Below are 26,368 nucleotides of genomic sequence, written 5' to 3'. Positions count from 1 at the left end.
CCGGTTAGAACTGTATGTTAGACAAAGAGACTATAAAATGCCAAAGTTGCTATTTGGTTCGCGAGTATACCTTACAAAGGTAAAACAAGAGGCAGAAGACACTTCAAAACTCATAAGTCGAAGAGAAACTTACAATACCATGGCAATAAACGAAAAACAACGAAAAAACAAACAAGTTCACAAAACACTACATAGTAAACTTAAGACTGAGCATCGCGAATTCTACCAAAAAAAAAAATCATGCTTGATCCTATGTGCTCCGGAAGGGTCAACAGATCCTGCTTCACATGTGTAAATATTTACAAATCGGACAATTGTGCAAACATGTTTGACCCTGCCGCATTTTGCATGTGTTTGTCCCTAATCAGGAGCTTTTAAATCAGTTGTTGTCGATCGTAGCTGTCTGTCATATTTGTTTTTCGTTTATTGTTTTAGCATATATATGTATGTCCGGTCCTGCATTTCTGGGCCTTTGACAACTTACTATACAGTCTTGGTTTTACTCATTGTTGAAGGCCGAACAATTACCTTCATTGACCTTTGAAATCTAGTGGATAGTCTCAGTTGCAACAATACTACATCTCTTTATTTTTATTAGTGGGGTGACGAACTTTAGTAACTTAAACGTAAATTAATACGGATGCTGAATACGGTTATTATTGAAATATCCGGTCACCTCGTTCTGCAAATTCATTATTTAGTTATTCTGGCCAGAGACATATAATACTTGTATTATATGTCTCTGTTCTGGCCTACTTAATATAAACGCCATCACCCCTACCCTGTCATCTGTCTCATTCTACTGGTATGCATATCGTAGCAGAACAGAACAAAAGTAAAAGTGTTATAGTAGTCTCAGTTATAATGAATAACTGATAAAGGTCGAAGGGAATCTAAATCTAAATATTCACGACCTAAGAAAAGAAAATAATTTGATTCAAATCATTAGTTGTCATATCATATAGCTTATATTAACTTGACCTGTGACATAATATATAGAACGGCTCTTCTAATATTCTTGATACATGTACAAGTTATCTGATGATTGGATATAGAGAATAAAAACGATTATTGTCTAAATTTCGTATACGTGACTGGCCATGTTCATTAGGAATAGAAACAGCCGGTGGATACAATGGAGTAGAGGCAAACAAAAGGCCGGTATTTGTAAGTTATTCCACAATGCTCATGATAGAGGATGAATTACACTTCCTTTTGAAATGTCCATCTTATGATGGGAAGCCGCTTACCATTACTTAAATAAAATAAAATATAAATATAAATATAAAAATTTTGATGCTTTGAATTATGAAAACAAATCCATCTTGTTAATGATGAATGAGAATATGTATGCCATTGGGATCCTTCCGCTGAGCAGCTGCTTACATTACTATTCAAAACAAAAACAAGAACTTATAGATAATATTTTAAAATGACAATGATAATCATAACACATGGATTCATGACTGATTTGGTCTAAGTTGCAGTGTGTTCCTTACCGTGAATATGTTGTCAATTTTATCATCACATTAATATATTTTTTTTTCTACATTCAGTTTGTATTAAACCTTATTTTATAACAATCAAACTAATCATTAATAACCAATTATTTTGTTATTTTATTTAGTTCAAGATATTGCATTGTATATTGTTTTGTAATAACGATGCTTATTCTGCTCAGTAATGGGCGCCGTGATTGGCACAATAAAGTATATTATCTTGTAGTAGTCCGGATGTGTGTGTTTCGTATTAAAGCATTATAAATATTTGGAAATATTCTGTTGTGAACATTTACATGTAACTGTTTAGAACTACTATACTAGATGAACAGGAAGGAGAGGCAGGTGATATGCTACAAAGTCAGTTTTGTTTTAATTTTTTTCTAAAGCCCGTATTTTAAACGTATCGATTCCGTTACTGTTTCCCCTGTTATTATAACACATGTTTCCTGATTTCTCTCCCCTACTAGTTTTCTTTCCAAACTTATCGTTTTTGTAATAAATATTTCACTCAGAAAGCATTTAGAAGGTATTTTAAAGTTTAAAAAAAAACATTTTGATTCGGCATATTGACAAACATTTGAACATAAGCTCTGATGAGATCACCGAAAAGGTATTGAAAAAAAAAATTAAACATATCACATTTTTATGTCTATTTATAAATATTACGTATTTTTTTAACTGTTTTAAAATTACTGATTTGCTATGTTGAATCTAGATAAATCTTGTTCAATCTAGCTAATGCCTGTAATGCCTGAAATTACAGTTGTGCAATCGAAGTCATTTTAAAGACATACTGTTGAAGCACCACAACAGCAACAGAAAATATAAGAGGTAAGATGTGCAATATTCAAGGAGTAATACAATTAAGGTTCATAACCATTTTATAGAAATGGCTGTTTTCACCACAAATTTCTGACACTACAATATATAGATTTTTTCAGTGCCTTTTGGGGGTTAGCAAAGCTATTTTTTGCCAAATGGTGTTGATCGGAAACAAATAATTGATACTAATCCTTTTTGGGATTCTGTGTCAGGGTCAATGTTCTGCCAGCTAAATAATAAAAATCTCTCCTGACACAGAATCCCAATAGGGATTCAAATAATAAATAAAAATGGCAACTAGATAAAATCTCATGATATTACATGGCCCTCATGATTTCATCGAAAATGTTGAAGTACAAATTAAATCTTATTTTCTCAAAAATGATAATTGATCATGTTGATATTTTAATAATACTATCTATCTATCTTCGAATTTCTGCACTCAGTCACAACTTTGACTATTACGTGCCATTGCATGCATACCTTATTAAACAGAAAGTGTATCATGGTCCTAAACCCTCGGAAAGATCTGAATCCTGGGGAGCAATTAATGAAAATTTTGTAACAGTAGGTAAGTAAAATCTGGGTCAGATTAATCCCACAGAGGAATTAAGCTCCATAGGGATTGGATCCAGATTTTACCTACCCACCATTACAAACTTTTCATTAATTATAATTGCTCCATGGATTTCGTATCTGGATACCCTTGTGATCAAGATACAGGTATCATTTCGATTTCCTTGAATGATTTATAACATTAAATTTGAACTGATTACAACAAAAAAAGTAGTATCAAGGAAACCAATACCACCACTAGGCCTCTTTCTACGACTTTGAATTTTCGATATCTTTATGTCAATTTTTTACTTTAATTGATCAATCTTAATTGCTTATAAAATCTTATTTTTATAGATACATTTTTCAAACCTTTTAAACCATATCTGGAAAAATTCTAAAAATGAGAAAAAATTAAAAGAGAAGGAAAATGTAGCTTGAAAAATGATGAGAGAGATGTAAAATGTATTCCAAATATATCATATGGCCATCAAATTGAGTTGCCCATCTCTTGTATCAAAATAGACAATTGTGAATAATAGACCAGAACTATAACCCTCACTGAATGAAGCAGTTGAGGGATATCTTATCGTATCTAAGTATTGACGAGGACTAATCTATGATGTACTTAAAACCATATGTATGGTAACGTCACAGACTATAGACTCATTCAAAAGTGAAATCTTCTCTTTATGAATTGATGGATTTACATGTATACATCAAATTCCATATAGCTACTGTTCATATTGCTTTCAAATGAAAATACTGTTACATATTTCTTATAAACATGATAAATGGTCCCTGCAGTTATATTTTACATTTGTTGACACCATCATTTTCCATGGACTTAAAAATTACATACATAAAACACATAGAAATGTTATTGCAGAAGTTTGGTATACATTTGTAGTTTATATATTTCTTACATATGCCATCTGACTATTATGACAGTGAACCTGACCTATTTGATATGAACATGTATTTGTCTCAACTCTTTTGTGTATTCTGATTGCAAAACAGACTTTGTTATAAATTATAACCACAAAAAGGGGCTTAAGTTCTTGTATCAATAGCTCATACAAACTCTGCAAGAAGATTTCAAAGGACCTTTGAAAGTCTCATAAAAAACAGCATTTACAGTAAAGGAGTTTTCAAATTTCAAGGAAACTATAATATTGATTGTGCTTAATAATGTATGTATTTTTTTTTACTTATTTAGATGCCAGAAAAAGAGTTGTTTGGTGGTGCCTTTTCAGCATTTCTTCCTGATGGAGCTAAAGATGTCAGGTAATAAGAATAAGAATCTCTGAAATAAGACTGAAGTACATGTACATATACAATATATGTACTTTGTTGGAAAAGATGAAATTTATTTATTCAAGGTTTAGAAACAAGACAAAAAGAAAGGCTTGCATGGCTTTTCTCCCGCTTTGTAGCATGTGAACAAATTTTGTTATTCCCCAACAATGTATATATATATTGTATTTTAATATCCGGCAATTAATGATGGAACATTTATGTTCAGTGTTTTTAATTCCAAATCATTTTCTTTTGTTTTCTAGAAATTGAGAAATTGACATACATGCAGTTAATTTTGATTTGATAACAATAAAATCTTTGAACTCTGAACTGTTATATTGAAAATAGATCCCAAAAATATTTTGGTTTACAGTATAGTATTCAAAAACTTTTTTCTTCCTGGATGTCTTTCAGTAGCCATGGAAATAAATTAAGTTGGTTATCACACTTGTTTATGCCACTTCATGTCCTTATTGTCCCCCGCGCAACACGTTATAGGGGACATAGAAATACCAGGCGTCCGTCTGTCTGGTCTTGTTAGCGCTCTCACATGTACAATTCTTGTCATATTTTTTTGAAACATATATCATAGGTTTATGTTAGCAATGTCTTGGATGAGTTCGAAAATCAGTGCAGATCAATTATTTTTAAAAAGATTTATGGCCCTTGGAAACATTAATTTTATGGAAAATTGCATTGTTAGCGCTCTCATGTGTTCAATTCTTGCCAGAATTTTATGAAACTTAAATCATAGGTTTATATCAGCAATGTCTTTGACATTTTCGAAAATAAGTGCTGATCAAATATTTTTAAAGAGTTATGCCCCTTGGAAATATTAATTATAATGGAAATCACATTGCTCTGGAGCCTTCATTTCTCTAAGATATTAATGAAAAGTTTTAAAGAACCAAAAAAAGGTGCTTTTTTTAAGTTATTGCCCTTGTACCTTGGATAGAAAAAATATACGCAATGCAGGGGACATTGGACCACTGTTCTTTTATTATATTTGAAAGACCCAAACACATCACATTAGTCTCAGAGTTCCAACAAAAAACATAATTACTTCCAATTGGATTATGGCATCATAGGTAGGACCTAAAATTATTATAAAGGCAAAGAACCAAACTAGTATTTGTTATAATTGCATATATATCCAGTATATTATAATTATCTCCCTTTGGAGAGCTGTGATTTATGGTTTTCCCTCTGAATATTTCAGTGAATATTCAAACCAGTTTTATTATCCCCCTTGTATAATATAATGATTTTTACACATACTAGACAACATTTACATGTATCTCCAATGACTTATTTCATTCCCCCCTGTCGTAGACAGATTCTAGACAATCAGGAATTACACATACTGAATCAGACCAGAGTGTTATTATCTCCCTTTGTTTATTTTACAGTGACTTCAGACAAATTCCAGACAATCAAGAAGTATTTACACATGCTGAAACAGACCAGAGTGTAATTATAGAGATTATGGAACATGTAGAAGGAGGAGATGATGTAGCCATTAAGTAAGATATATTAGTAATAAATGAGTAGATTGAGAGGGTAAATAAAAAGAAGACACAAAGTGATTGTGCTAAAAATTACTTATTTTGTCCTAGTAAGACAGGTTTACTTTGGATGATATACATATTGCACTGAGATTTACCATATTATTAGGTTAGAACTACCGGTATTAGAAATCATTACTTAAAAAAATGAGCAGATTTAGGGGGTAAATAAGTAGATAATGTCAAAATTAGTAGGTAATTTTTAAGAGGACACACAAAATGATTTTGCTAAAAAACGAATCCTTGTGTCCTTGTTAGACAGGTGTATTGTGGATGTATTGGAAGGTATGGATTTACAACATTATTGTGTATAAAGGTAGCGAGTACAAAACAATAACATATTCACTATAGAAATTCACAATCAAAATATTTTTTTTTTTCAAAATGAATCTTTATGTGCATATTATACACCCTACCAAAACAAAATACATATTTAAAAAGTATTAATACACATAAGTCAAGCATGGTTTTCAAAAGTTCAACCCCTTTTCGAATTAAGACTGATGAAAATTGGAAAATTACAGTTTAAAAATTTTCTTCTCCTCACCTCACTTTAAAATATGTTTACAAATTTATAACACTATTTGTACATAAAAAAATCTAAGGCTTCTTTTTTTTGCAAGTCATAGGAAAACCCAAAATCTTTTTCACCAATCACCAATTGCAAGACATTGGTAAAATATTAGATGATGATCATCATCAGATAGATGGCTGCTTAACATCCAGCTGCAAATTAATATGCATATTCAGGACGAGAACATGTTAATGTAATATGAATATTAACCCTGTTTTGTACTAGACCGAGCCGAATTTATAACGAGCAAGTTCACAAGGTAAAAGTCTGCAAGAAGACATGTCACCTTACCCCGACACATTATTCTGACCACTAGCCAGCCAGTCTTTGCTCTTACTCCTTAATTGTGCGTGCTTAGCGGAGAAGCAGCAAATACTCATTTTAAAGTCTTTGGTTTGACCAGGCTAGGGTTCTAATCCATGACCTCCCGCACTGGAGGCTACCTCAAGACCACCAAGGCGGTCGCAAAATATTAGATAAAATTTGAATTAGAATATCTGCATAGCGATACTCTTTGATAAACAGCATTAAATAAACGCACTTAATTGAGCCTTAAATTTTACATTGTTGTAATTGTTCCCTTCATTTTTAGAACCCATTTTGAAGATTTAGCCCAAGGCAATGATGTATCACCACAAGATAGTGAGATAATACATACAGAACAGATATCAGATGACAAGTTGTCCAGTGAACAGTAAGATTTATACCATTTGTTTTTGAGTTAATCACATGAATCATGAACAAATTTAGTTTTTTCCTGGGTAGTGCAGTGTTGCCAATTTTCACTAGTATACAATAAAAACTGAATTTGTTATGAAAAAAAATCTTATTGCAAACAAATTCATGGTTAATATCAGGTATTACCAGAATGTCTAAAGTAGCTGTAAGATGTTAAATCTTGGCAGCTGTCAAAGTATTTTTTCTTCCTAATGCATGTTTTCTAAAACATGACTTGTATCATATACCATCTTTACTTCTCAATCAAGACACAAAATATTTATATTGTCTTTGTAATTTTTCATTGTGATAAAAAGATCCAATCTTATTTATTTATTCAACTACTACTAGGGTGGTTTTTAATGACCTTGACAGGGTGGTAAGCCCTTGCATGGTCGGTATTCATTAAAAATAAACTCAAATATTGTTGTATAGATGCACACAGCTCCAGTCAGTCCTTGAAAAATCCATTGTAATGCCTTCAATTATATATGCCCTCTTTATTCATTTACTTATGTGTAATCAAGGGGAGATAATCAGGGAAACTTGATGATCTCATTATTGAATGTTTCAAAATCTGAATTTTATTCATTGCTTTCAAAATATTTTTATGTCCCCGGTGTAGCGAAGGGCTATTTAAGTTTTACCCTTGTCCGTCTGTCTGTTCGTACATCTGTATGTCCCAAATTGGTTTCTGTTCTCTAACTTTAGTTTGCCTCAACCAAATGTTACTTATACACAATGATTATTACCACAAAACACAGATCAGGTTTGAATTTGGGTGGCGTCACTTTTACCTTTCTAGAGTTATGCCCTTTACAAATGGAAAAATTCAGCGTTTCCGTTCTCTAACTTAAGTTTGCCTCAACCAAATGTTAGGAAACTTATACACAATGCTTATTACCACAAAACTCAGATCAAGTTAGAATTTGGGTGGCATCATTTTTACCTTTCTAGAGTTATGCCCCTTTACAAATGGAAAAATTGGCTGAATTTTTCGTTTCCATTCTCTACCTTAAGTTTGCCTCAACCAAATGTTTTGAAACTTATACATAACGCTTATTACCACAAAACTCAGATCAAGTACGAATTTGGGTAGCGTCACTTTTACCGTTCTTGAGTAATGTCCCTTTATAATATTATTTGCAAGCAGGGGCATCATCTGTGTCCTATGGACACATTCCCCATTTATTTAGGAATTGAAATAACTGTGAATTTTTATACGACCGCAAAAACATTTTGCGGTCGTATATTGGTATGACGTTGGCGTCATCGTCATCGGAAGACACATTGGTTTTCGCACTCTAACTTAAGTTTAAGTGAATTGAAATTTTACCATAAGGTTCAATACCACAAAAGGAAGGTTTGGATTGATTTTGGGGGTTATGGTACCAACAGTTAAGGAATAAGGGGCCAAAAATAAGCATTTTTATACGACCGCAAAAAAATTTTGCAGTCGTATATTGGTATGACGTTGGCGTCGTTGTCGTTGTCGTTGTCGTCCGAAGACACATTGGTTTTCACACTTTAACTTTAGTTTAAGTAAATGGATCTCTTTGAAATTTTACCATAAGGTTAAATACCACAAAAGGAAGGTTGGGATTGATTTTGGGGGTTATGGTACCAACAGTTAAGGAATTAGGGGCCAAAAAGGGGCCAAAAATAAGCATTTTCTAGTTTCCAGACAATAACTGTGGAATGGTGTATGGATCTCTCTGAAATTATACTACAAGTTTCCATACCACAAAGGGATGGTTAGGATTTGCTTTGGGGGGTTATGGCTCAAACCGTTTAAGAATTAGGGGTCAAAAAGGGGGAAAAACAAGGTTGTCCTGGTTAATGGACAAATACTTTAGTACAAAAAATAATTTAAAGCAGTGTAAGGGAGATAAATCAAATACATCAATGAAATTATGTATAAAGTAATGGTTAATGAACAATTAAGATAATTTAAAACAGTGTAAGGGAGGTAATCCAAATACAACGTTTTGGTTACTTCCCTTACACTGCTTTTAAATTATGTTTAAAGAAATGCATATTTATAAAGGAAGACCAGTAAAAATATCTGCAAATGTTGCATCTTTTTTTTTACCAAAAAATCCATATGAAAGATCTGACACTATATTTCAAATTCTATTATAAAATAGATTAAGTTAGCACTATGGTAAATTTAAATGGGTAGTTATGGTTGTAAACTCCATTGGAAATTTGAATTGAGATCATGACCATATCTTGAGGGAAAGAATATTTTGGGGGAAAAAAAGGGGGGGGGGTGAAAAGAAATTGTGGGGGGTCAGTTTTTTCTCATTTCAGATTTCAGAAATTAAAAAGAATTATTCTTCAAATATTATTTTTTTTTCAAATTTCAAATATTGAAAAATTTCAAGAAGTAATCTTTAATTGCACAGTATGGCGCATTAGATTTGTAAATTCTTTGACCACATTTATTTATTTGTTATGCCGAATCTAACCGTGTATTGAGATTTTTTATTTTGGGTCCAGTTTTCAAATTGGTCTACATTAAGGTCCAAAGGGTCCAAAATTAAACTTTAGTTTGATTTTGACAAAAAATGAATATACGGGGTTCTTAGATATGCTGAATCTAAACAGGTATTTAGATTTTTGATTTTTGGCCCAGTTTTCAAGTTGGTCCAAATTGGGGTCCAAAATTAAACTTTGTTTGATTTCAACAAAAATTGAATATATGGGGTTCTTTGATATGCTGAATCTAACCATGTATTTAGATTTTTTATTTGTGGACCCCGTTGTCAAATTGGTTCATATTGAGGTCAAAAGGGTCCAAAATTAAACTTTGTTTGATTTCATCAAAAATTGAATTATTGGGGTTCTTTGATATGCCAAATCTAACCGTGTATTTAGATTTTTAATTTTGGGTCCTGTTTTTATACGACCGCAAAAATTAAAAAAATTTTGGTCGTATATTGGTATGACGTTGGCGTCGTCGTCGGCGTCGTCTGGCGTCGTCCGAAGACACATTGGTTTTCGCACTCTAACTTTAGTTTAAGTGAATGGATCTCCGTGAAATTTTACCATAAGGTTCAATACCACAAAAGGAAGGTTGGGATTGGTTTTGGGGGTTATGGTACCAACAGTTAAGGAATTAGGGGCCAAAAATAAGCATTTTTGTAACTTCCAGACATAACTTGTGTGTTAGTGTATGGATCTCTCTGACATTGTACCACAAGGTTCCATATCACAAAGGGAATGCTGGGATTGATTTTGGGGGTAATTGCCTCAAAATTTTAGGAATTAGGGGCCAAAAAAGGGGCAAAAAACAAGCATTTTTCTAGTTTCATGATAATAACTTGTCTGTAAGTGTATGGATCTTTCTGAAATTGAACTACAAGGTTCCATATCACAAAGGGAAAGCTGGAATTGAGTTTGGGGGTAATTGCCCAAAACGTTTAGGAATAAGGGGCCAAAAAGGGGCCAAAAATAGCATTTTTCTAGTTTCCAGACAATTACTTGTGTTCAAGTGTATGGATCTCTCTGAAATTGTACTGCAAGGTACCATACCAAAAAGGGAAGGCTGGGATTGATATTAGGGGTAATTGCCTCAAAATTTTAGGAATTAGGGGCCAAAAAGGGGAAAAAAACAAGCATTTCTCTAGTTTCAGGACAATAACTTGTGTGTAAGTGTATGGATCTCTCTGAAATTGTACTGCAAGGTTCCATACCACAAAGGGAAGGCTGGGATAGAGTTTGGGGGTGATGAATCATAAGGGGTTTCAAAAAATTTGGGGGGGGGGGGATTTTTTTTTTTCATTTTTTTTCTTTTTTTCATTTTTTTTTTCTTTTAAAATTTTCCATTTTAAGTTGGTTATTTCTGATTTATATTTAAAAGCAAATAATAATGATATGGTAGGAGATACACACCAAACAGGATGTGTAAATTATTATATAATAAGTATTGTGCAATAGCAAGAAATTTTCAATTGCACAGTATTGCACAATAGCAAGAAATCTTCCAATGCACAGTATTGCACAATAGCAAGAAATCTTCAATTGCACAGTATTGCGCAATAGCAAGAAATATCCAATAGCACAATATTGCGCAATAGCAAGAAATTGTCAATTGTACAGTATTGTGCAATAGCAAGAAATATTCAATTGCACAGTATTGTGCAAAAGAAGATACTTCGTATAAATTGCTTATTTCTTGACCAATTTCAATGGGGTTTTATTCTTGAATTCTTGGGGTTCTTTAATGCGCTGAATCTAACCGTGTATTAAGTTTTTGGATTTTGGGCCCCGTTTTTTAATTGGTCCACATTGAGGTCCAAAGGGTCCAAAATTAAACTTTGTTTGATTTCATCAAAAATTGAATTATTGGGGTACTTTGATATGCCGAATCTAACCGTGTATTTAGATTCTTAATTTTTGGTTCCGTTTTCAAATTGGTCTACATTAAGGTCCAAAGGGTCCAAAATTAAACTAAGTTTGATTTTAACAAAAATTGAATTCTTAGGGTTCTTTCATATGCTGAATCTAAACATGTATTTAGATTTTTATACGACCGCAAAAAAATTTTGAGGTCGTATATTGGTATGACGTTGGCGTCGTCGTCGTCGTCGTCCGGCGTCGTCGTCCGAATACACAATGGTTTTCGCACTCTAACTTTAGTTTAAGTGAATGGATCTCTATGAAATTTTACCATAAGGTTCAATACCACAATAGGAAGGTGGGGATTGATTTTGGGGGTTATGGTACCAACAGTTAAGGAATTAGGGGCCAAAAAGGGGCCGAAAATAAGCATTTTTGTAACTTCCAGACATAACTTGTGTGTTAGCATATGGATCTCTTTGACATTGTACCACAAGATTCCATATCACAAAGGGTCAATGCTGGGATTGATTTTGGGGTTAATTGCCTCAAAATTTTAGGAATAAGGGGCCAAAAGGGGGCAAAAAACAAGCATTTTTCTAGTTTCATGACAATAACTTGTGTGTAAGTGTATGGATCTTTCTGAAATTTTACTACAAGGTTCCATTTCACAAAGGGAAAGCTGGAATTGAGTGTTGTGGTAATTGCCCAAAACGTTTAGTAATAAGGGGCCTAAAAAGGGGTTTAGAATAAGCATTTTTTAGTTTCTAGACAATAACTTGTGTTCAAGTGTATGGATCTCTCTAAAATTGTATTACAAGGTACCATACCACAAAGGCAAGGCTGTTATTGAGCTTGGTTTGGGGGGAAAGGGGGGTGGGGGTGATGAATCATAAGGGGGGCGGGGGTCAAAAAAGGGGTAATTTTTTTTTTTCCTTTTTTTTTTGTTTAAAATTTACATTTTAAGTTAGTTATTTTTTATCACGAAGAGAAAGTAGGAATTGAGTTTTGGGGTTAATTGCTCAAACATTTATGAATAAGGGGCCAAATATTGGTCGAAAATAAGGATTTTTTTAGTTTGCAACAAAAACTTGTGTTCAAGTGTATGGATCTCTGTGAAATTGTATTGCAATGTACCATACCACAAATTGAAGGTTGTGATTGAGGTGGGGGATGATGAATCAAAAGGGGGTTGAAAAAATGTGTGGGGGGTAGGATTTTTTTTTTTCCTTTTTTTTTCTTTAAAATTTTCCATTTAAAGATGGTTGTTTCAGATTTATATATGAAAGAAAATAATAATGATATGGTTATATATCATGAGGAATTGAAATTAAAAAATTATGTATATTGGAAATTTAGGTTACATTTGAAAGTAATAATTGGCTTTGGGGGGGGTGGGGGTGGTTATGGCTCTAATGTTTAAGGAATAAGGGGAAAAAAGGTTAAAAAACAAGGGTTTCCATTTTAATAGACAAATAATTGAGTAAAGAACATTATTTAAAAGCAGTGTAAGGTTGGTAATTCAAACTCATTTAAATATCTCATCTACACTGCTTTTAAATTATGTAAATTGGAAATTTGCCAATAACTTTATTGTTAATAAATGCATTGGAAATTTGCCAACAATTTTAGTGTAATAAACTTCATTGGAAATTTGCCAATATAAAATTTTGCTGATGAAGGTTTTTTGTTTACCTTTAGCCTTGACTATGAAGTCATTTTCTATTTTTATAGCCTTATGATGTAGTTGAATTATTTAATACTTTTATGATGTGTTTAAATGGGGTTTTATCATGTTTATGGTTGCAAATTTATTGTTTTAGTATAATAAACTCCATTTAAAATTTGCCAATAAAAAAAATTTTTGTTTATTTTTAGCTAAAATTATGATGTCATTTTCTATTTTACTTTTATGGTTGCAAAGAAATTTTTATTTTTAGATATTACTGTTAAATGATGCTGATTAAGGTTTTTGCTATGTTTAGCCATGACTATGATGTCATTTTCTATTTTAATATCTGTTATGATGTATTTAAATGGGCTTTTATGGTTACAAAGGAATTTTATTTTTAGATATTACTATAAAATGTTGCTGATGCTGATTAAGGATTTTGTTTATTTTTAGCCATGACTATGATGTCATTTTCTATTTTAATACCTTTATGATGTAATTTCCATTTTTATACGCCCGTTTACGGGACGTATTATGGTATACCTCTGTCCGTCCGTCCGTCCGTCCGTCTGTCCGTCGTCAACATGTCGGACATTAACTCAAAATTGCTTAAACCAATTTGCATAAAACTTTGGTGAATTGTTTATATCTATTGACGTGAGCTCCCTTTCGTTTTTTATAAAATTTAGATTTTACGTTTCCGAGTTATGGGGTTTTATTCATTAAAAAAAGGGGGATTTTCCAGTTTTTGGACAATAAGTCAAGAATGCTTTCACCAACTTGCAAGAAATTGTGGTGAATTGTTTATATCTATTGACATGAGCTCCCTTTTGATTTTTATAAATTTTAGATTTTACGTTTCCGAGTTACGTGGTTTTATTCATAAAAAAAGGGGGGACTTTCCAGTTATCAGACAAAAACTCACAAATGCTTTCAGCAATTCTTATGAAACTTTGGTGAATTGTTTGTATGTATTGATGTAAGCTCCATTTAGAATTTTATAAATTTTACATTTTACATTTCTGAGTTATGGGGTTTTATTCATTAAAAAGGGGTGATTTTCCAGTTTTCTGACAATAACTCAAAAATGCTGTCACCAATTCTCATGAAACTTTGGTGAATTGTTTATATCTATTGATGTAAGCTCCCTTTTTATTTTCATAAATTTCTAATATGACATTGAGAATTAATTATACTTTATTTGTTTATAGTCTGACAACAGATTTACTAAGTATTGCACAACAGCAAGAAATCTTTAATTGAACATAAATTCAATTCATATAACCAATTACAAGTTCTTTGAATACATTTATTCAGACACCTATAATATGTCAAATATTTAATTACAATCCAAATTCAGACCTGAATCAAGCTTGAATATTGTGTCCATTTTTGCCCCAACTGTTCAGGGTTGGACCTCTGCGGGCGTATCTAGCTGCGCTCAGCGAAGCAGTTTATTGATTATGGGCCCAGTTTTCAAGTTGGTCCAAATCGGGGTCCAAAATTAAACTTTGTTTGATTTCAACAAAAATTGAATATATGGGGTTGTTTGATATGCTGAATCTAACCATGTATTTAGATTTTTGATTTTTGGGCCCCGTTATCAACTTTGTCCACATTGAGGTCAAAAGGGTCCTAAATTAAACTTTGTTTGATTTCATCAAAAATTGAATTCTTGGGGTTCTTTGATATGCTGAATCTAACCATGTATTTAGATTTTAGATATTGGACCATAATAGGTGAATGTCCAATTTAAAATTTTTAAGTTCTTAGACCACATTCATTCTGGGTCTGTAACCTATGCTGTGTCAAATATTTAATTACAATCCAAATTCAGAGCTGTATCAAGCTTGAATGTTGTGTCCATACTTGCCCCAACTGTTCAGGGTTCGACCTCTGCAGTCGTATCAAGCTGCGCCCTGCGGAGCATTTTATTTAAATTGGTCTACATTAAGGTCAAAAGGGTCCAAAATTAAACTTAGTTTGATTATAACAAAAATTGAATTCTTGGGGTTCTTTGATATGGCTGAATCTAAACATGTGTTTAGATTTTTGATTATGGGCCCAGTTTTCAAGTTGGTCTAAGTTGGGGTCCAAAATTAAACTTTGTTTGATTTCAACAAAAATTGAATATATGGGGTTCTTTGATATGCTGAATCTAAACATGTATTTAGATTTTAGATTTTTGGCCCAATTTTCAAGTTGGTCCAAATTGGGGTCCAAAATTAAACTTTGTTTGATTTCAACAAAAATTGAATTATTGGGGTTCTTTGATATGCCCGATCTAACCGTATATTTAGATTTTTAATTTTGAGTCCCGTTTTTTAAATTGGTCTACATTGAGGTCAAAAGGGTCCAAAATTAAACTTAGTTTGATTTTAACAAAAATTGAATTCTTGGGGTTCTTTGATATGCTGACTCTAAACATGTGTTTAGATTTTTGATTATGGGCCCAATTTTCAAGTTTGTCCAAGTTGGGGTCCAAAATTAAACTTTTTTGATTTCAACAAAAATTGAATATATGGGGTTCTTTGATATGCTGAATCTAACCATGTATTTAGATTTTTTATTTGTGGGCCCGGCTATCAAATTGGTTCATATTGAGGTCAAAAGGGTCCAAAATTAAACTTTGTTTGATTTCATCAAAAATTGAATTATTGGGGTTCTTTGATATGCCAAATCTAACCGTGTATTTAGATTTTTAATTTTGGGTCCCGTTTTTTAAATTGGTCTACATTAAGGTCAAAAGGGTCCAAAATTAAACTTAGTTTGATTTTAACAAAAATTGAATTCTTGGGGTTCTTTGATATGCTGACTCTAAACATGTGTTTAGATTTTTGATTTTTTGGCCCAATTTTCAAGTTTGTCCAAGTTGGGGTCCAAAATTAAACTTTGTTTGATTTCAACAAAAATTGAATATATGGGGTTCTTTGATATGCTGAATCTAACCATGTATTTAGATTTTTTATTTGTGGGCCCCGCTATCAAATTGGTTCATATTGATTTTGGACATTGAACCATAATAGGTAAATTAAAAAAATTCAAGTTCTTAGACCACATTCTTTCTGTGTCAGAAACCTATGCTGTGTCAAATATTTAATCAAAATCCAAATTCAGAGCTGTATCAAACTTGAATGTTGTTTCCATACTTGCCCCAACTGTTCAGGGTTCGACCTCTGCGGTCGTATCAAGCTGTGCCCAGCAAAGCATTTTATTGTAACTTCCAGACATAACATTTTTCTAGTTTTCAGACAATAACTTGTGTTCAAGTGTATGGATCTCGCTGAAATTGTACTGCAAGGTACCATTCCACAAAGGGAAAGCTAGGATTGAATTTGGGGGTAATTGCCTCAAAATTTTAGGAATTAGGGGCAAAAAAGGGGCAAAAAACAAGCATTGTTCTAGTTTCAGGACAATAACTTGTGTGTAAGTGTATGGATCTTTATGAAATTGTACTACAAGGTTCCATATCACAAAGGGAAAGCTGGGTTTGAGGTTGGGGTAATTGCCTTAAACGTTTAGGAATTTGGGGCCAAAAAGGGGCCAAAAAACAAGAATTTTTCTAGTTTCCAGTCAATATATAACTTGTGTTCAAGTGTATGGATATCTCTGAAATTGTACTGCAAGGTACCATACCACAAAGGGAAGGCTGGGATTGAGTTTGGGGGTATTGAATCATAAGGGGGTTCAAAAAATTTGGGGAGGGGATTTTTTTTTCCTTTTTTCCCTTTTTTTTTCTTTAAAATTTTCCATTTTAAATTGGTTATTTCTGATTTATATTTAAAAGCAAATAATAATGATATGGTTTCAATAGGTATAATTAAAAAATTTTAAGTTCTTAACCCACATTCATTCTGTGTCTGAAACCTATGCTGTGTCAAATATTTAATCACAATCCAAATTCAGTGCTGTATCAAGCTTAAATGTTGTGTCCATACTTGCCCCAACTGTTCAGGGTTTGACCTCTGCGGTGGTATCAAGCTGCACCCAGCGGAGCATTTTATTACTCAATCTAATTCTATTTACTGAAATTTAGTGCACATTAAAAGTGATTAAAGTCATCATGGCACAAACTGGCCAACACTTAATTATAGCTAAAATAGAAAATTTGACAAATAAGAAAATACAAAAATCCTGAAAGAATCATGTCAAGGATTGATTACTACCAACCTTTGGTTAAATTAAGATCTCTTTGATATTATGGTTCATTAAAAACCCTATTGTCCATAAAACATGATTTTCACTGTGACTAAAAATAGTCAGGAGCCTGTTGTTCAGTGGTTGTCGTTTAGTGGTGTGGTTCATAGGTGTTTCTCGTTTCTCGTTTTTTATATAGATTACACCGTTGGTTTTCCTGTTTGAATTGTTTTACACTAGTCATTTTGGGGCCCTTTATAGCTTGCTGTTTGGTGTGAGCCAAGGCTCTGTGTTGAAGGCCGTACTTTTACTTATAATTTTTAACTTTTTATACATTGTGACTTGGATGGAGAGTTGTCTCATTGGCACTCATACCACATCTTCTTATTTATATAGACAAGTTCAATACAACAAATTATCAAAAAGTATGTAAAAGACCAAACTTGTAGAACTTGTGGTTGATGAAAATATGTGCTAACCACTTTTATTAAAAATAGAAAATTGGACACAAAAAAAAAATAGAAAAATAATTTGAAAAAATCATGTATAAATAAAAAAAATAAGAAGATGTGGTATGATTGCCCATGAAACAACTCTCTACCAGAGACAAAATGACATAGAAGTTAACAACTATAGGTCACTGGTCACCATACAGCCTTCAACAATGAGCAAATCCCATACTGTATAGTCCCTTATAACTACCAAACTAAATCCATTGATGACAATACAGGTTTTACAGTCTTTGGTCTTGTTTGTTACAATCTGTTTTTTATACGACCGCAAAAAAATTTTGTGGTCGTATATTGGTATGACGTTGGCGTCGTCGTCGTCGTCGTCGTCGTCCGGCGTCGTCGTCCGAATACATATTGGTTTTCGCGCTCTAACTTTAGTTTAAGTGAATGGATCTTTTTGAAATTTGACCATAAGGTTAAATACCACAAAAGGAAGGTTGGGATTGATTTTGGGGGTTATGGTACCAATAGTTAAGAAATTAGGGGCCAAAAAGGGGCCAAAAATGAGCATTTTCTAGTTTCCAGACAATAACTGTGGAACGGTGTATGGATCTCTCTGAAATTATACTACAAGTTTCCATACCACAAAGGGATGGTTAGGATTTGCTTTGGGGGGTTATGGCTCAAACCGTTTAGGAATTAGGGGCAAAAAAGGGGGAAAAACAAGGTTGTCCTGGTTAATGGACAAATACTTTAGTACAAAACATAATTTAAAGCAGTGTAAGGGAGATAAATCAAATACATCATTGAAATTATCTCCCTTACACTGCTTTTAAATTATGTATAAAGTAATGGTTAATGAACAATAAAGATAATCTAAAACAGTGTAAGGGAGGTAATCCAAATACAACGTTTTGGTTACTTCCCTTATACTGCTTTTAAATTATGTTTAAAGAAATGCATATTTATAAAGGAAGACCAGTAAAAATATCTGCAAATGTTTTCATCTTTTTTTTTTACAAAAAAATCCATATGAAAGATTTGACACTATATTTTTATTAATTCTATTATAAAATAGATTAAGTTAGCACTATGGTAAATTTAAATGGGTAATTATGGTTGCCAACTCCATTGGAAATTTGAATTGAGATTATGACCATATCTTGAGGGAAAGAATTTTTTTGGGGGAAAAAGGGGGGGGGATAAAGAGAAATTGTGGGGGGCCAATTTTTTCTCATTTCAGATTTCAGAAATTAAAAAGAATTATTCTTCAAATATTTTTTTTTTTTCAAATTTCAAATATTGAAAAATTTCAAGAAGTAATCTTTAATTGCACAGTATGGCGCATTAGATTTGTAAAATCTTTGATCACATTTATTTATTTGTTATGCCGAATCTAACAGTGTATTTAGATTTTTAATTTTGGGTCCAGTTTTCAAATTGGTCTACATTAATGTCCAAAGGGTCCAAAATTAATCTTTGTTTGATTTTAGCAAAAATTGAATATATGAGGTTCTTTGATATGCTGAATCTAAACATGTATTTAGATTTTTGATTTTTGGCCCAGTTTTCAAGTTGGTCCAAATTGGGGTCCAAAATTAAACTTTGTTTGATTTCAACAAAAATTGAATATATGGGGTTCTTTGATATGCTGAATCTAACCATGTATTTAGATTTTTTATTTGTGGACCCCATTATCTAATTGGTTCATATTGAGGTCAAAAGGGTCCAAAATTAAACTTTGTTTGATTTCATCTAAAATTGAATTCTTGGGGTTCTTTGATATTCCAAATCTAACCGTGTATTTAGGTTTTTAGTTTTGGGTCCTGTTTTTTAAATTGGTCTGCATTGAGGTCCAAAGGGTCCAAATTAAACTTAGTTTGATTTTAACAAAAATTGAATTCTTGGGGTTCTTTGATTTGCTGAATCTAAATTTGTGTTTAGATTTTTGATTATGGGCCCAGTTTTCAAGTTGGTCCAAGATAGGGTCCAGTATTTAAACTTTGTTTGATTTCAACAAAAATTGAATATATGGGGTTCTTTGATATGCTGAATCTAAACATGTATTTAGATTTTTGATTATGGGCCCAGTTTTCAAGTTGGTCCAAATTGGGGTCCAAAATTAAACTTTGTTTGATTTCAACAAAAATTGAATATATGAGGTTCTTTGATATGCTGAATCTAACCATGTATTTAGATTTTTTATTTGTAGGCCCCGCTTTCAAATTGGTTCATATTGAGGTCAAAAGGGTCCAAAATTAAACTTTGTTTGATTTCATCGAAAATTGAATTATTGGGGTTCTTTGATATGCCAAATCTAACCGTGTTTTTAGATTTTTAATTTGGGTCCCGTTTTTTAAATTGGTCTTCATTGAGGTCCAAAGGGTCCAAAATTAAACTTAGTTTGATTTTAACAAAAATTGAATTCTTGGGGTTCTTTGATATGCTGAATCTAAACATGTGTTTAGATTTTTGATTATGGGCCCAGTTTTCAAGTTGGTCCAAGTTGGGGTCCAAAATTATACTTTTTTTGATTTCAACAAAAATTGAATATATGGGGTTCTTTGATATGCTGAATCTAACCATGAATTTAGATTTTTTATTTGTGGGCCCCGCTATCAAATTGGTTCATATTGAGGTCAAAAGGGTCCAAAATTAAACTTTGTTTGATTTCATCAAAAATTGAATTATTGGGGTTCTTTGATATTCCAAATCTAACCGTGTATTTAGATTTTTAATTTTAAGTCCCGTTTTTTAAATTGGTCTACATTAAGGTCCAAAGGGTCCAAAATTAAACTTAGTTTGATTTTAGCAAAAATTGAATTCTTGGGGTTCTTTGATATGCTGAATCTAAACATGTGTTTAGATTTTTGATTATGGGCCCAGTTTTCAAGTTTGTCCAAGTTGGGGTCCAAAATTAAACTTTGTTTGATTTTAACAAAAATTGAATATATGGGGTTCTTTGATATGCTGAATTTAACCATGTATTTTGATTTTGGACACTGGACCATAATAGGTAAATTAAAAAAATTCAAGTTCTTAGACCACATTCTTTCTGTGTCAGAAACCTATGCTGTGTCAAATATTTAATAACAATCCAAATTCAGAGCTGTATCAAGCTTGAATGTTGTGTCCATACTTGCCCCAACTGTTCAGGGTTCGACCTCTGCGGTCGTATCAAGCTGCGCCCCAGCGAAGCATTTTATTTTCTATTGGAGAATGGGTTACAAAGAAGGGAATGGAGCCCCAGGTTACCCTTGCTGCTTTAGTTAAATTATCCTGATTTCATTTTATTAAAAAAGGATATACTATAAGTAAATGAATGTTGTGTAGACTGTATTTATTGAATAACATATTTTGTTGACAGTTTTGATAGTGCCTGGTACATCTTAGGACAACAGAATGTGGCCAAGTTTAATGAGGTTGCAAAGAACACTATAAGCATCCACATGGGACTTATCAGATTATCAGAGTTTGAATCGGATGTACTGATAACATTCAATGATCCTGTCAATATAGAGTAGGTACTATCGAGGAGAGGGGAGAGTTTGAATCGGATGTACTGATAACATTCAATGATCCTGTCAATATAGAGTAGGTACCTTAGGGGAGAGTTTGAATCGGATGTACTGATAACATTCAATGATCCTGTCAATATAGAGTAGGTACCATCGGGGAGAGGGGAGAGTTTGAATCAGATGTGCTGATAACATTCAATAATCCTGTCAATATAGAGTAGGTACCATCGGGGAGAGGGGAGAGTTTGAATCGGATGTACTGATAACATTCAATGATCCTGTCAATATAGAGTAGGTATCATCAGGGAGAGGGGAGAGTTTGAATCAGATGTACTGATAACATTCAATGATCCTGTCAATATAGAGTAGGTACCATCGGGGAGAGGGGAGAGTTTGAATCAGATGTACTGATAACATTCAATGATCCTGTCAATATAGAGAAGTTACTTTAGGGGAGAGTTTGAATCGGATGTACTGATAACATTCAATGATCCTGTCAATATAGAGAAGGTACCATCAGGGAGAGGGGAGAGTTTGAATCAGATGTACTGATAACATTCAATGATCCTGTCAATATAGAGTAGGTACCATCGGGGAGAGGGGAGAGTTTGAATCGGATGTACTGATAACATTCAATGATCCTGTCAATATAGAGTAGGTACCATTGGAGAGAGGGGAGAGTTTGAATCGGATGTACTGATAACATTCAATGATCCTGTCAATATAGAGTAGGTACTATAGGGGAGTGGGGAGAGTTTGAATTGGATGTACTGATAACATTCAATGATCCTGTCAATATAGAGTAGGTACCATAGGGGAGAGTTTGAATCAGATGTACTGATAACATTCAATGATCCTGTCAATATAGAGTAGGTACCATCGGGGAGAGGGGAGAGTTTGAATCGGATGTACTGATAACATTCAATGATCCTGTCAATATAGAGTAGGTACCGATGGAGAGAGGGGAGAGTTTGAATCGGATGTACTGATAACATTCAATGATCCTGTCAATATAGAGTAGGTACTATAGGGGAGTGGGGAGAGTTTGAATTGGATGTACTGATAACATTCAATGATCCTGTCAATATAGAGTAGGTATCATAGGGGAGAGGGAAGAGTTTGAATCGGATGTACTGATAACATTCAATGATCCGGTCAATATAAAGTACATACCATAGGGGAGAGTTTGAATCAGATGTACTGATAACATTCAATGATCCTGTCAATATAGAGTAGGTACCATCGGGAGAGGGGAGAGTTTAAATTGGATGTACTGATAACATTCAATGATCCTGTCAATATAGAGTAGGTACCATCAGGGAGAGGGGAGAGTTTGAATCAGATGTACTGATAACGTTCAATGATACTGTCAATATAGAGTAGGTACTATAGGGGAGAGAGGAGAGTTTGAATGGGATGTACTGATAACATTCAATGATCCTGTCAATATAGAGTAGGTACCATCAGGGAGAGGGGAGAGTTTGAATCAGATGTACTGATAACATTCAATGATCCTGTCAATATAGAGTAGGTACCATCGGGGAGAGGGGAGAGTTTATATAGGATGTACTGATAACATTCAATGATCCTGTCAATATAGAGTAGGTACCATAGGAGAGAGGGGAGAGTTTGAATCAGATGTACTGATAACATTCAATGATCCTGTCAATATAGAGTAGGTACCATCGGGGAGAGGGGAGAGTTTGAATCAGATGTACTGATAACATTCAATGATCTTGTCAATATAGAGTAGGTACTTTAGGGGAGAGGGGAATGACATGTGTGATATTAAGTTGTAAGTAAGGATGATTGAAAGATATTACTACATTTAGAAAACATGCTTTCTATTGAAGAAAAAAGGTTACTGGACAGAACATAAGTTTACAAAACTTCAAAACACTGATATTACATGAAAACAAAATCAGACATGAATGCTTCTTGTTTGCAAGTAACATAGGAAAACTTAAAAAGATTTACACCTTGGCAAAATGTTGGAGAAATAAAATCTATTGTTTTTTTTCTGACTTGTAAAACTAAACATGCTGATGGGTAAGAAATTATATTGTTCATTTGTTTTGTGAACCTGAGTATCTCTATCACTTATTGACAGATTTCTGTTTAAAAAACTTTTTCAAATATAATCAACACAAATGTTGTTGTTTTCTCAATTTTGTTCTAAAACAGTTGCTAAAAATATAAAAAGTTTTTCCCATGTACCTCATATGACAGTCTTAATTTAATATCAAACCTTTTCTTTCAGCCCATCCAGTAGTAGTCACCATGCTGTACCTACACATTGTATCAGATGGTCCGTAGAAGATTTTAAACAGCTGCTGATGTCATTCAAGCTTCATGATACAGGGATATTTGGTGTATAATGACAGCTGATATGATATAATATCCACCCCCATGGATAATAAATAGTTCATAAACATCAATAAGAATTGTAATATCGTATGACAGATTATTTAGTGGGTGTGAAAATTTAGCAATTTATCGCAATAGTTGTGGAATTTGCATGGAAAAATTGCTAATGTGAATTTAGATTTAGTAAAAAAATTGGCACATTTAAAAAGAATGCCAACAATGCCAAAATTTGCACCCTGCTAAGATAATCTGTGATGTGGTAGCATGTAGAAACTATTGTAATGTGAAGGGCCATTCCAGAAAAATGACCATACAGGGAAAGGGAGGGTCTGAAGTATTGTTACTTTATAAAAATGTTAGCAGTGATTGGTAGTATCATGCAACTATGGTATAATCAGGGAAAAAAATTCCAAGGTTAAGGTTTGTAAAATGTCACAGAACCGATTATGTGTTTATTTCTGGAATAGCTCTAGGTATAAAGTGTGTTTTTTAAACTCTGGAATCATTTATAACATTTAAAGCTTATCTGATTAACCACACAGTTTTAATATGGTGAAATAGCACATATGATATCTAAATTTAATATATAGATCATAATAACTATGATTTTTTCTTTTTATAGAGTTATCTCCAATGATGAAAAATGAAATGTTTTTGTCTATTTTGCCAAAATCTTTTAAGAACATATCAATATTATACATTTTGATGGATGTTTTATTTCATCCATGATTTACTTAATGCTTGTATGTAGACTTTGGTAAAACCATGAAATCAAATATCAAATATTCATGAACAAAAAAACAATTTTTATACAATCCACAAAATTTGTTACCCAAAAAAAATTAAGTGTATTATCAGAAAAAGTGATTGATTTTTGATTTTTTGAAATAAGTTTGATAAAGAAGACATTTAGATTTTGAAACATAAGTATTTTGTTTTAAACTTACTCCTCTAATGTTGACATAAATTTTTAAACCATTGAATGCATGATGACCTATTTTTTAATGCAAAAAATTTCTTACAAATTTTCATGTTCATAATATTTGTAAAAGATTTAAGTCATTAGGGACCAGTATTGATATTAAAAGACCAACTGAAGAACTCTGAGATAAAATCAGATAGCTTATGAAATTATTGTATAAAAATTGGTGTATCAACTAATGTTTTACTTGTATCAAGTTTCTTCCATATTACTTTATTTTTAGATTAAAAAAGTAAACAAATATTTTATGTTATTTGCACTGTAAAATAGTATATAAAATACTATAAGCCATTATTTTTACATGAACAATATGTTTCTTTATAAGTTATTGATGATATTATGCAGAAATAAAAGTTCACAAAATTGTTTGCCTTATCTGCTTCATGTCCAAATTCTTGATTTTCACCCAAAAAAAACATTTTTGTCTTTTATATGAAGTATATTTGTACTATGAGGGGGGGGGGGGGGGGGGGGGGGGGGGGGGTAGGAGGGGTCCTGATCCCGAAATCCCGGGCTTAATATCATGGACTCTTGAGGTCCCGAATTTAAAAAAAAATTTAAATCCAGACATCCCGAAATTCGAAAAAAGAATTCCCGGATCCCGAAAGGATCAATCCTGAAATCTGAGCTTAAAAACACCCGATCCCGCAATCCTGATAAAGGTCCTACCCCCCCCCCCCCACCACCACCACTATGCACAAAAAAGGAAAGGAATGATTGGCAAGTCTTATATGTCTACCTGTTTCTAAAACTTCTAAAAATAAATTATTTGTTTGCAGTTTGCAAGCAATTTATGGTTATTCTGTATTTAGATATTGATTGTTTAAATAAATTGAGATGAGTATAGTTTGTTTTTTATATGAAATATATTTGTAATCTGTACATTAAAACAGGAAAGAAATGATCGTCAAACTTCTTATTTTTACCTGTTTCTAAGACTTTTTCAAATATATATATTCATAGACTATTTATGCTTATTCAGTATTAAGACATTGATTGATTTTAACTGAGACAAGTACAAAAATGTACTATGATTTTGAAATGTGTGATTTAAAGACTTATGAATGTAAATTGTCTTGGAAAACATGATTTATCTTTATGAGGTTTAGAAGGTGGTAAAAAAACTTGTTGTCCAATCATTTCTTGGCAGCTGTATGTTTATTACAAATATAAACATTTATATCTGAAGAAATATGTACTGTGGATTAATTTATTAAGACTTAACTAAAATCTTTAGATTAGTATATCGATTGTTAGATGTTAAAATTTAATGCATGACTGTATATTTTTGTAAGAAATAAACTATTCTCAGAAGACCAATTTATTTCAATAAGTTATCATTTGATGTCTAAACACCAAGTAGCCAGTGCATAATGTGTTAATTAGTCCCCTACCAAGGAAGTCGAAGGGGACTTTAGGTTTGCACTCTGTCCGTCTGTCCATCCGTCAGTCCGGCAACTCAGTTTTCCACACTTTTTTTCTTCGTTCTTGAAGATATTGATTTGATATTTGGTATATAGTTTTATCATGACAAGTTATAAATCAAGTTCGAATTTTGTTCCGGTCTGATGATTTAGTCCAGAGTAATGGTCCATAAAAAAACTCCATAACTAATGTTAGAGTACTATGTTAAACCATATATCTGTACAAAGGGAGATAACTCATTTTTAAAAGACATTTTTGTGCCTGTCCCAAGTCAGGAGCCTCTGGCCTTTGTTAGTCTTGTATCATTTTTATACGACCGCAAAAAAATTTTGTGGTCGTATATTGGTATGACGTTGGCGTCGTCGTCGTCGTCTGGCGTCGTCGTCGTCGTCGTCGTCGTCGTCCGGCGTCGTCGTCCGAATACATATTGGTTTTCG

General features: G+C 32.8%; 1 protein-coding gene across 7 annotated transcripts; it reads left to right on the top strand.

The window, feature by feature from the left end:
* Positions 1 to 1,946: 1,946 nt before the first annotated feature.
* LOC127719877 (ran guanine nucleotide release factor-like) lies at positions 1,947 to 25,830 on the top strand. 7 transcript variants are annotated; one of them, XM_052226230.1, is made up of 7 exons: positions 1,947 to 2,028; positions 2,266 to 2,333; positions 4,099 to 4,166; positions 5,588 to 5,701; positions 6,910 to 7,011; positions 21,007 to 21,159; positions 23,418 to 25,830. In XM_052226230.1, exons 3-7 carry the CDS (start codon positions 4,099 to 4,101, stop codon positions 23,533 to 23,535), a joined length of 555 nt encoding a protein of 184 aa, XP_052082190.1. In that variant the 5' UTR covers positions 1,947 to 2,028; positions 2,266 to 2,333; the 3' UTR covers positions 23,536 to 25,830. The 7 variants fall into 7 exon arrangements, 3 of the variants coding, with proteins under 3 accessions (XP_052082190.1, XP_052082189.1, XP_052082191.1); XM_052226229.1 differs by having other exon boundaries at positions 2,238 to 2,333; XR_007990526.1 differs by lacking the exon at positions 1,947 to 2,028 and adding an exon at positions 22,031 to 22,100 and having other exon boundaries at positions 2,041 to 2,333; positions 21,007 to 21,163.
* The last annotated feature ends 538 nt before the right edge of the window (positions 25,831 to 26,368 follow it).

Source organism: Mytilus californianus, unplaced genomic scaffold (assembly GCF_021869535.1).
Source record: "Mytilus californianus isolate M0D057914Y unplaced genomic scaffold, xbMytCali1.0.p SCAF_11, whole genome shotgun sequence".
Taxonomy (NCBI): Eukaryota; Metazoa; Mollusca; class Bivalvia; order Mytilida; family Mytilidae; genus Mytilus; species Mytilus californianus.
The sequence above is the reverse complement of the archived record's forward strand: the minus strand, read 5'-3'. Positions and strand labels throughout refer to the sequence as shown.